At 38.9% G+C, this 11,711-nt stretch overlaps 1 protein-coding gene across 5 annotated transcripts; it reads right to left on the reverse strand.

Annotated features, from left to right (window-relative positions):
• Positions 1-3,801: 3,801 nt before the first annotated feature.
• Positions 3,802-10,177, reverse strand: LOC113343307 (ABC transporter C family member 10-like). 5 transcript variants are annotated; one of them, XM_026587543.1, is made up of 12 exons: positions 7,549-10,177; positions 7,100-7,420; positions 6,936-7,022; positions 6,548-6,833; positions 6,249-6,406; positions 5,997-6,161; positions 5,616-5,910; positions 5,265-5,479; positions 4,876-5,181; positions 4,694-4,757; positions 4,375-4,614; positions 3,802-4,250 (listed from the first exon to the last, which is right to left on the reverse strand). In XM_026587543.1, the coding sequence occupies exons 1-12, from the start codon at positions 9,613-9,615 to the stop codon at positions 4,147-4,149; spliced, it is 4,308 nt and encodes a 1,435-aa protein (XP_026443328.1). In that variant the 5' UTR covers positions 9,616-10,177; the 3' UTR covers positions 3,802-4,146. The 5 variants fall into 5 exon arrangements, with proteins under 5 accessions (XP_026443328.1, XP_026443327.1, XP_026443325.1 ...); XM_026587542.1 differs by having other exon boundaries at positions 5,997-6,044; positions 6,249-6,833; XM_026587540.1 differs by having other exon boundaries at positions 4,375-4,608; positions 6,249-6,833.
• Positions 10,178-11,711: the final 1,534 nt, after the last annotated feature.

Below are 11,711 nucleotides of genomic sequence, written 5' to 3' on the forward strand. Positions count from 1 at the left end.
CTGGTATCTTCATATCTAATGGACTACTAGGTGTCCTGTTAATTAGATAAGCAGCCGTCTCTGTTGCATGTTCCCAAAAGGTCTCTGGCAAACCAGACTGCAACCTCATGCACCTTGCACGTGCATTCAATGTCCAATTCATACGTTCTGCTACTCCATTCTCCTGTGGTGTCCTTGGAACTGTCATCTCCAAAAGAATTCCATTTGTAGCACATAACTGTAAGAATTCTGTTTTATCATACTCACCATCGTTGTCTGACCTTAGACACTTCAACTTCAGACCAGTTTCTATTTCAACCAAAGCTTTCCACTTCTCAAACACTTCATACACCTCGAACTTATTCTTCATGAAGTAAAGCCACACCTTCCTTGAATGATCATCAATAAAGGTGACATAATACTGGAACCCGTTGTGAGATGCAACATCAATTGGTCCCCATACATCCGTGTGAACCAAATCAAGTTTTTGCACTTCTCAAGTCTCTTCCTCCTCTGCTGAAACTAACTCGTTTTTGCTTTCCAAGAACACAGTCTTCACAAAAACCCATATCAACAGACTTCACCTTAGGTAGATATCCTCCCGAACATAGAATCTTCATGTTCTTCTCACTCATGTGCCCTAATATTCTATTCCATAAGTTAGTGTCTTCACCAATACTAACCACTGCTAAAGTAGTTCCATCTGAAGTCCGGTATAGAGTACCGACTCTAAATCCACGAGCTAATACCATAGCTCCTTTCTTCACTTTCCAATTGTGTTTCGTTAACACAACTTCACAGTCATCATCACAAACTTGGCCCACAGAAACCAAGTTCTTCTTCAAATTTGGAACGTGTCGTACATCCTTCAATTTCCATGTCGAACCATTGACTTTCAAGATCACATCACCCAAACCGATGATGTCGCATGCTTCACCGTCACCTAAGAATACTTGGCCATAGTATCCTTCTTTATAAGAGATCATAATACTCTTAACACCCGTTGCATGGAAAGAAGCTCCCGAGTCTATAATCCAAGGCTCATCTTGCTTGTCCTCATAGAGTAGTAGAAAACCTTCCGTAATCAACTTCTTGTTATCAACAAGGACCTTCACCGGTTCCGCAGCTGAAACTACGTTAACCTCTTCTTGATTACCTTTGTTTCCACCATTATTAGCATCTTTGTTTCCCGGAAAATCGCGCTTGAAGTGTCCTACTTTCTTACATGCCCAACACTCAACAACACCTCTAGGTCGAGATTGAGATCTCCCCCTAGAATTCCCTCTAGACTTCCATCTGGATTTGTTGTTGTTGTTCCTATTTGAACTCCTGCCTCTATCTTCTTCATGCATACTTAAGGCCGAGCTTGAAGAACTAGAAACATAACCTTGTTATATTCTTCTCTCCTCTTCAGCAATTAACCTTTGTTGCACATCATTAAGCTTCAACTTCTCGCTCCCTGCGAAATTGCTAATGGTTGTCCTTGCAGTCTCCCAACTCTTTGGTAATGACGACAACAACTGTAAAGCTTGAACTTCATCATCAAAAGTAATACTAACTTTTGAAAGCTGAGATATAATTGATTTAAACTTCCCAAGATATGCTGAAATCGCTTCTCCTTCTTGCATCTTCAGATTAAATAATTGTTCACACAACATAATCTTTCCCGAGGCTGATGACTTTTGATACAACTTTTCAAGTTTATCCATAAGATCCTTCGTACTAGTTTCCTCTTGTACGTTATTGTAGACTTCCTCCGTTAGACATCTACGGATCACAGCTACACACTTGCGATCAAGAGTTGTCCATTCATCGTCTTTGCGTGCTCCCTTTTTCGCAACTCCTCCCAATGGATCAACAACGTCTTTCTCATATAGGTAGTCTTCCATCTGAGACTTCCAAAACGCAAAGTTCTTCCCATTAAAAACTTTAACCCTAGCTACCGTAATTTCGTTATTATCACCCATAACTCCCACTCCAATCGTACTACGATAAACCCTAAAGCTCTAACCCGAGCTCTGATACCAGTTGTCAGGATTTTCTTAGGGAATAATCACTGACAACCGCGGAATAACGGATCTTGAGATATTATGATGAATAATAAGTAAACCAAGCACAAGCAACCATAATAATACGAGAAAGATAAATCAACTCACAAGACACAAGATTTATAGTGGTTCGACCAATACATACAACTTGTATATATTGTCTACGTCCACTTTGAGCCGCACCAACTCAAATCCACTATGAAGAAAAACGATTACAACGTCGTGTGAATCCCAGCAAACCCTTGGTTACACCGCAACAATTACCCGAGACGATAACCTTGTCTCTTGTTCCTCACCAATATGCTCTCACAACGAAATCCTAGCTTTAGCCCTAAAAGCTATACAAGAAATCTCTCACCGATCTCTTAATCGGTTTTTACACAATGCACAAATTCTACAAGGCCTAACTACCTATTTATATAGGTTACAAACTTGGCCACCAAGAATTCTAACCGGTTTAGGAACTCCTTCCCTAAATAACCACGGCTAACTTTAAGAAATAATTAATTAGTCTTCAATAACTAACAATTTCATGATCATCCATCTCCGAGTCTTTCCCAGCAGCTACATCACAACCGGCGTTGCGCTACTGCCGGTTCAATTCCTCTCTGTACATGCGACACAAATATATGTTCAGTTATTAGTTAAAACCAAACACTCCCATTTTGCACGACAGACATAGGAACATAAAAAACTGAATATAAATTACACATCCAAACTAACCTCAGTGGAGAAGCGAGATTGGATTTGACGATGAAGTTTAGTATGTTAACGGGTCGATCTTCATGTAATTAATCCGGATGTCGGGGATGTGGGATTGAAAACTCCAGTCCCCTCCTTCATGCATTCCGCTAGTATTATATATCTCCAACCATTCAAGTTTGGTGAGGTTTTGTACTTAAAAGACTTGTCAAGATTAGCCCATAACTTCAATTTCTGACTGTTTTTACGGACGGCAAAGATTTGGCCATAAATCTCAATGCTTTCAATTCTGCGCAATATTCTGAGCACCTTTTATTTCCAGAGTTCCAAGAGCCTGAAGTTAATACAGAGCTGGCGATGCAATTAGGTTCGCACACCCGTCGAGTTCGATGCTTGTAACTCGAGGCATCATCTCACCAACTTGTACTTCTCCATTACCAAATTCCCATACTTTCAAGTTTTCAGTTCCATCCATTTCCAAAGTTATCAACTGGAAATGCCACTTCTGTTGCGCATTGACCACCACCATAGATCTCAACTCCAATATGCTGTAAATTGCTTAGACCCAATATCACGAGTTCTTCGAGAGATGTTAGCAGTCCTAACGCCCGCAATTCCCTACAGATGGCGTAGATTCGTTAAGGCTTTTACATCCCCCATCCAATTTGGGAATGACCTGCTCTGATCAGAACTTAAACCTTGCAATATATATTTGTAAGAGTTTAACGCTGATGCAACACTTTCATTTCGGGTAGTAACTAAAAAGCGACTTCCTTGATCACCTAGATCGAGTAAATGTGTTAGTTCCTTCAAATTGTTAGGATCATTAGTCCACACATCATCTAGCACAAGTAAAAACTTCTTCCCGTTAACCTACTTACACAATTCCCCGAACAAAGCCTCCCATGTTGAGGTATGTGTGTCCTTTTTGGTAGCTGCTTGTATGATTGCCTTGGCAACCCTTGTACGATCATAAGGATGAGACACGCATGCCCACATGGGCAACTTAAAATGAGATTTCACTTTTTCATGGTCGAATACTAGTTGGCAATAATCGTGTAAGACGATGTGAACTAAATGTTTTTATACTAGTACATTATTGGACGAGTAAATATCCATGATTGACAAAGTCAACAATGATAAAACATTTGTGTGACCAGAAAACTAAAATCAGTAACTGTAAGACCTTGTCAACAGAATGTATTGATCAGAAGCAAAATTAGACGGAAGAAAAAGAAAAATACAGCTCTATTTGGTGGTAAATGTATTCATCAGAAGCAAGATTAGAATTTTGGGGGTTCCACAATTCACTTCAGTCTAACCAGAGCAGTATATTGCAGTTTAAGGTTTTCGTAATTCCACTTCAAGAAATATTACTCAGCTTTCATTTCTACAACCGGGCACTTCTTTGGATTTTCTAACCTGCAGAGTTGTAAGACCAATATTCCTTGACAAGCTTCGCAAACAGGGATCCCTCTATATTCATCAATTTCCCCGGTTCGTCATACTCCACTAGGTTCCCTAATAAGAAAATTCAACAACTTTGCATTTGAAGATGTGCACTTTCTCTAAGATGATAAGAACTGGGTTTAATTTTCAGGATGCATACGGGTTTAAGGAAAATATGAAAAATAAAATTAATTACCATCGTTGAGGGCAAGCACCATGGTGCAGTCCATCACAGTTGGAATCCTGTGGGCAACTGTAATCACAGTGCAGTGTGTGAATTCCACCCTTATGATTTTCTGCAGAGTCGAGTCTGTTGCATTGTCAGTAAAGGCTGTGGCTTCATCAAGTACTAGTATTCGGCTTCTCCTCAACAGAGAGCGACCCAAACAGAATAATTGCCGTTGTCCCATGCTCCAGTTAGATCCATCATCTGCAACTGCAAGCAAAGTCAATTTGATATATCAAAAATACTCTTTATATAACAGGGGAACGACATGCAGTAATAAAAAGACTACCTAGAGAATCCAGTCCACCTCCTTTCTCTTGCACTGCTTCTTCGAGCTGACACTTCTGAAGAACCTTTAAAGAATGCATGAAACAGGGTACTTGTCAGTGACTGCAATTAATATTAATGGATGTTAACAACTACAATTAACGATTAGAAAATTGGTGACTTAAGTCCAGCTAAAAAGTATACCTTCCACAATTCCTGGTCAGTGTATCGAGATGGAGGATCCAAGTTGTATCTCACGGTTCCATTGAAAAGAGTAGGCTCCTGAGGTATGATCCCTAGGCGTGATCTCAGATCATGGAGTCCGATTGTGGAGATGTCGACGCCATCTACAATAATTTTTCCACCCACTGGCTCAACCAGGCGAAACAGCGCACTAACAAGAGTTGTCTTGCCACAGCCAGTCCTGCCAACAATCCCAATCTTGTGCCCTCCTTCAATTTTAAAACTGATCCCATTAAGAACAAGCGGAGTATCGGGCCTATATCTAACCTGCTCGAGACGGTTTCTTCATTATATTAATATATCAGTTGAGCATGCATGGCAAATTCATATACAAATTTCAAAAGATTTACCTTCAAATCATGGAACTCCACCATACCTAGAGCTGGCCAACTTGGAAAACGCTGGTCCCCTTCTTCGATTTTTGGGGCTTCGCTAGGAATATGCATGTATTGGTTTAGCCTTTCTACAGAGACGATGTAATTTGCTACTGTGCACTGGTTTTGTATAGACAAAACAAGACCGAGATTTAATGCAAGAGCGTACGACAAAGCCATTCCAACAAATCCTGCAAAAAAATGAAGAGTAATCAAGTGTTTCATCGGATTTTACTTTTTCACCAACATCAAATCACATAAGATGGACCATGTACAGATAGTATAGTAGTATGGATGTGGTAATAATGAAAGAAAACTATCAATTACCAGAACTAAAGGTTCCCGGAGGAAGAGAAACCATCACAAGCACTGAGGAGGAAATGACAACTGCACCCAGTATTTCCAAACGCTGGATCAACCACTCATTGGCTGAAATAGTGTGGAAAAGAGGACTGGAGTTTTTGTCTAAAAGATCCAGATTCTCAGCAAATAATCTATCTTCGACCTGAAATGCTCTGATCGTCATTGCTCCTGCTACGGATTCGGCAAGATGGTTTGCAATCATAGACTTTGTTGTTCCGTTGATTCGCATGAACTCTTTTGCCGAAGCAAAGTAGTATTTCTATGAGTAAAAATACACGACGAGAAAGTTAAATAGTGGATAAATTGAGGAAGTTTCAAATTTAACAGAACAAACTTCTACTTTACCTGTAAACAGACTGCCAGGAATAGCATGGGTGCAGAGACGAACAACAGCTGCCAAGTTATAACGGCCAATACGCCAAGATTAGCATATACAGTAGAGGTTGAACTAACAGCAACTACTACACCAAATGGAACGTCAAGGTCTAGAATACTCAAATCAGAAGACACCTATTTAAGACAGAAACATGAGTACTCACTAATCACATACTTCTTGGCAAAATTTTATATTTAATTCCAACTTCAATTGACTCTCACCCGGCTCAGTATCCTTCCCAGAGGCGTGGAGTCATAGAAAGACATTGGTGCATGGAAAAGGGAGTTCAATAACTGAGAAAAGAAAGACTTTGATGACTGGAGACCCAAAGAGACTGTTGAAAAAATCCTAACAAGTAAAACTAGTATTGCGCTACATCCTACAAGTAGGTAAACAACGATCAGTCGTAGTTTGGTTACATGTGGGTTCTGAACATTAGCTGCCATCCAAGAATTTTGTAGTATTTGGACACCCACAAACATGAGGTGACTGAGAATTGCTAAAAAGAAGTAGATGAAACCTCTGTTCTGGTTCAGATACTGTATGTAAGGTTTCAGACTATCTCCGATTTCTTTCTCCTCGAGCTTAATTAACTGGGGACCAACAAGTTGTTTCAATGATTTCTCACGATGACTGCTCGTAATCTCTTCTGAACAGGTTTCATAACTCAGAGAAGAGGATACTTCAGCAGTCCTGTCAGAACCAGCTGCATCATTATGTGCAGTAACAAGTTCACGAAATCCTTGACAAGAGGCTAACAACATATGATAAGGAGCTGCACATAAGATTTGCCCATCTGACATCAGCTGCAGTTTCCATCAAAAACAAAAACATGAGCTGTAATGAAACTAAAATTGCCAGACAAAGAAATGATAACGAAGATGTAAGGATCAAAACTGTTATCTAACCAAAATAGAATCAAATGTTGGAAGGAGGTCGACTTGATGTGTCACAAGTAAGACTGTCTTTGATGATAGAGCTCCCATTAGGTAGTCCTGTACAAACCAATTTAAAAGAAAAATGTTATTACCTTTAATTTCTCGTTATCATGAAAAATGAATCGTAAGCTCACGTTAAACAGGCTTGTAGTAGTATGAGCATCTACTGCGCTAAACGGATCATCCATGAGATATATATCAGCATCCTGATACAGTGCACGAGCAAGTTGGATACGCTGCTTTTGACCACCACTCAAATTAACTCCTCTTTCTCCAATTTCAGTTAGATCACCAAAAGGAAGTATTTCAAGGTCCTGTAAAAGTGAACACTTCTGTAATGTTTCTTGGTATCTTTTATTATCCATAGAGCATCCGAAAAGAATATTATCTTGTATACTTCCTGATTGGATCCACGCTGACTGAGAAACATATGCAATTTTCCCATACACTTGAAACTGTGAAATAAGGGAGAGAAATGAACAACATTAGTTATTTATGACTGTCAATTTAATGTAATAAATTAGACAAATATGGCATTCTGAGCAAACAAAGAAAGAAAATGAGTGTTAGTAAAAAGGCTAACCATTCCCCCAACATTCGGAACCTCTCCAAGAATTGCTGCTAGCAAAGTTGATTTTCCTGTACCAACCTCACCGCAGATAGCAACCTTCTCACCGGGTTTGACCTCTAAATTTATATTGCTTAACATAGGCTTTAATGGATTCTCTTCCCATGAAAAATTACCCGACTCGATAAAAATGGCAGGCTTAAATGGCCCTGTATTTTTCTTTTGCCTGGCATTTCCAATCTGTATCTCCGGTGCTCCAAGGAATTTCACAATCCGTGCAAACGCAACTTTTGCTTGAATTACTACTCCTATGATTTCAGGGATCATTCTAACAGGATCCTGAAAAAGACGTAAAGTCGCTAGGAAAGTGAACGCATTACTAGCATAAAGAGGTATACCAAGAAAGTAACATGCCCCAAAAGTAGCCGCCGAAACCAATACAGGAGATGACCAAAAGAGAAGACTATTATATGCTCTCCGGAGTTGGACTAGTGACACCCACCTGATTTCCTCTTCCCTCAACTTCTCAATAACACCCTTGAAATGTGTTTCCCATGCATACATCTTCAGCACCTTCATGTTCATGATAGCTTCTGACATAGCCTTCACCCTCTGATCTTGTGCAACCATGAGCTTACTCTGAAATTCATGTTGAAGTTTGGCCAAGGGAGTATTGCATAACACAGTCAGTATTATAACAACAAATGCTGCAAGTGTTGCTAGACCTACAGCCTGAACAAGAACGACTAAAGCAATACAAAGTTGGAGACATGTTGTCCATATATGATGAAACCAATATGGGAACTCACCTACTCTATACGCGTCAACAGTGACATAGTTGGTGATCTCACCAGAGGAATGCACCAACTTAGCAGCACTAGAAAGCCTCAATTGCTTTTTGTAGATAGCAGCTGAGAGAAGAGACCTAACTTGGACGCCTATTAATCTACTATGGAAGTACCATTGCCTTTGTGCCAATGACTCTATGCACTTTGAGATGAACAGTGATACAGCCAGCACATAACCCTCGTATTTGAAAGCTTGTTTACCTTCTGCGACTTCAATGAAGGCTTTAATAAGAAGAGGTCCAGCAAAAAGAGTGACTATTTTGACCAATGCAAAGAACCCAGATATTAAGATCTGTTTCCAGTAACACCAAACTATTGCCCATAAAACTGATGGTGGTTTCGACGCACAAAGTTGTTTTTGTTTATTCAAATTCTCTGTAAACATTAAGTAAGAACTCTCCACTCGATCTACCTTTCGTAATTGTGGTATATCCTCATTGCTGAGGGTTTGCGACTTGCCTTTCATCAACAATGGATTCAACCACCAAAATGTCGCCTTACTAAGCAACCCTGCTTCGGCAAAGGGAGTTTCACTTATCCGGTTATCTGTATTCGTTTCAGCATGAACATTAGATTCACCACTCAAAGGAGTATAAAGAAAGTCGCTACTGTTAATATCTTCCAATTTGTATCTTTCCGAAGTGCATAATAACAGAAGAATTGCTCCGGGTAAGGATAGACTATCCAAGATAATGTTAACTGAAACTGTTCGGTAGCTAACAACGACCAACAGCGATGAAAAACAAAGAATCCCCCCAACCAGACATGTTACTGTACAGCAAAGCCTCAAAATGTCTTTCGAGAATTTCCATCCCCGTAAGCTGAAAGTTAAACTTAGAAGCAACCACGTGAACCCCTGAAATAACACTACCAGCCACCGATGTAGAGGTAACACATTCCTCTGTTTACTGATCAAACAATCTTCAATAATCCAAATTCCCAAACCCAAGTAAACCAATCCAACACCACCGTTATAAAGAGCGGAATAAACTTCCAAAGGAGTATATCGATGGATACAGGCTACAAATTCAGCAGTCCTTGATGACACGGCCTTGGAAGTTATGGTTAACAAGAACATAAGTAACAACAATATACAAAAACAAATGATAATGCCATTGCGCTCACAAGAGAAGGGATAAGTAAAGGATAGAGACGCAAAACTACATGCCTTTCCTCCATTGATATATGAAGATTCAGTATCTCCGCAAAACACACCCCAAACACTATCCATCATGCTGTTTCTCTAACTCGACCAGGGGATGTCAACGAACACTATGCTCATTTAATGAAGTAATGTTGAACAACTAACTCTTCTCCATACAAACGGATGGTGAAACTACTTCTAAAGATTGATATAAATAAAATAAAAATGAAACCCCATGGCTGAAAAACATCGTTTTTTGAGTCAAATGAACAAACATAATATGTGCAACTTATAAAGAACAGAAAGATGGAAATGCTGACCATTATTTCTTTTTTCTTCTTTCTTTTTGTGATGATAATGGGATTGGGAATATGAAATCTTACATAGATTTTAGAGATAATGGGTGCAAACCAAATTCCAGACTCAACCATTTCTTTAAACTTCAGTCTTACAACTTTTATTTTTTTTCTACTATTTTCCACTTTATCTGCTATATCACTTCCCATTTGAAAAATGTTCCAACTTTTGATTGTTCTGATGCTCTCTCCCTCTACTTTTCATTCTTTTCGAAAAATAAAATATGGGGCTCAGACTGATGTTGATGGTGTCCATTATAAGATGCTCCATTAACGACCGATTTGACAGCAATTGGAACCGACTATATTATATGTAGCAGTTGCAACATCCCGTCACGTGGTGCCTTTTCTATTGTTTGGCAGCAATGGGAACTAAATCGATTTTTTCAATGGCTGCTACGAGGGCCAACAAATTACTCCGGGCTATCAAAACGATACGAAACAAAACAATTATTTTATAAGACAGTGACTAAATGCAACCCACGTTTGGGTTAAATGCAACCAAGATATCACTTATGAAAATTCTAATTTACTTTATTTTTGAAAGTGACTAAATGCAACCTAAAAAGGTCAAGTCAAATCCAACTCACAATCCAAAATAACCACCCAAATCGTTCACGGTAAGTTTATTTTTACATTAATCCAAAATATCCAGTTTTTCATGCCTTTTCCATTACGGTAAGTTTATATTTAGGTTGTCTTTTTTTTTTCTTTTCTTCTTTACTAATCAACTGAAAAACCCTAGTAATATTTATTCAATGAGTGATTCAAGTGTGGAAAATCCAGGGCAAACCCTAGATGAATCAGAAGAAAAACTTTGTTGTTCAAATGAAGTTAAGGTTTATGGAAACAATGAAGAGGTAAGCAACCTTTGTTTTTTCTTCTTCTTTTGTTTCATGGTTAAAACTTAAGCATTAAGAAAGGAAGAAATTCAGATGACGAACTGTTCGGTCAGGTTTGATCGAACATGAGGCTTACTGTGTTATCATGACTGACTGAATGTAGTAGGCAATTGATGCTCGACCAATTGATACAAGAGTCAGTTGTAAGAAGTCGACCAATTGAGTTGTAAGAAATCGACCAAATGATGACTAAATTTGCTCGAGTCGTTTATGTGTAAATGACTTTGATGCATTAGAGTCGACTACCAGTGACTGACTACTTAGGTGTCTTAGGTCGCTTCTGTCTAATTGACTGTGATGGGATAGAGTCAACCAATTGTGGTCGACTACGTAGGTATCTGGACAGTCATGTCTGGGCGACCATAGGTGTTTATATTCAGTTCTTCCATTTAACATTTCTAACTACTTGTTATGAATTTCAAACTTGTTTAATAGATTATCCCCAATCAGATCGAAGAAATTCCAACTCAGGTAGATGTATGTTTAGAGGAAACACACAGAAGATCAATTTGTTCCGAAGAAAAAGAAGGGGAACTCGCTTTAGATGCTATCGCTTCAAATTCTTCTGAACTGCCAGGACCTGTCAAAGTTTTTGGATTTGATTCCACAGAAGTCTTTACAACCAATAAGGTAACATATAATATATCATGTTGTTTAGTCAATCAGTAGAAGTAACACTGATGTTTTAAAACTTATCGTGCAGATTTTCGGTTCAAAAGATGAAGTTGTAAAGTGGTGTCGTGATGTGGGAAAGAAGAAAAATATGGTGATTGTGATTGTAAAGGGAGAAAGTAAAAATCAAGGAGGTAAAGGTTCGTTTGTTGAATTATCATGTGAAAGATGTGGAAAACATAGAAAGCTTAAAATAGATGAAAGTTTGTTGAATCCAAATGTAAAGCGAAGAAAAGGAACATCAACCAAAAAGTGC

The sequence above is a fragment of the Papaver somniferum genome, unplaced genomic scaffold (genome assembly GCF_003573695.1).
Source record: "Papaver somniferum cultivar HN1 unplaced genomic scaffold, ASM357369v1 unplaced-scaffold_57, whole genome shotgun sequence".
In the NCBI taxonomy this organism is placed as follows: Eukaryota; Viridiplantae; Streptophyta; class Magnoliopsida; order Ranunculales; family Papaveraceae; genus Papaver; species Papaver somniferum.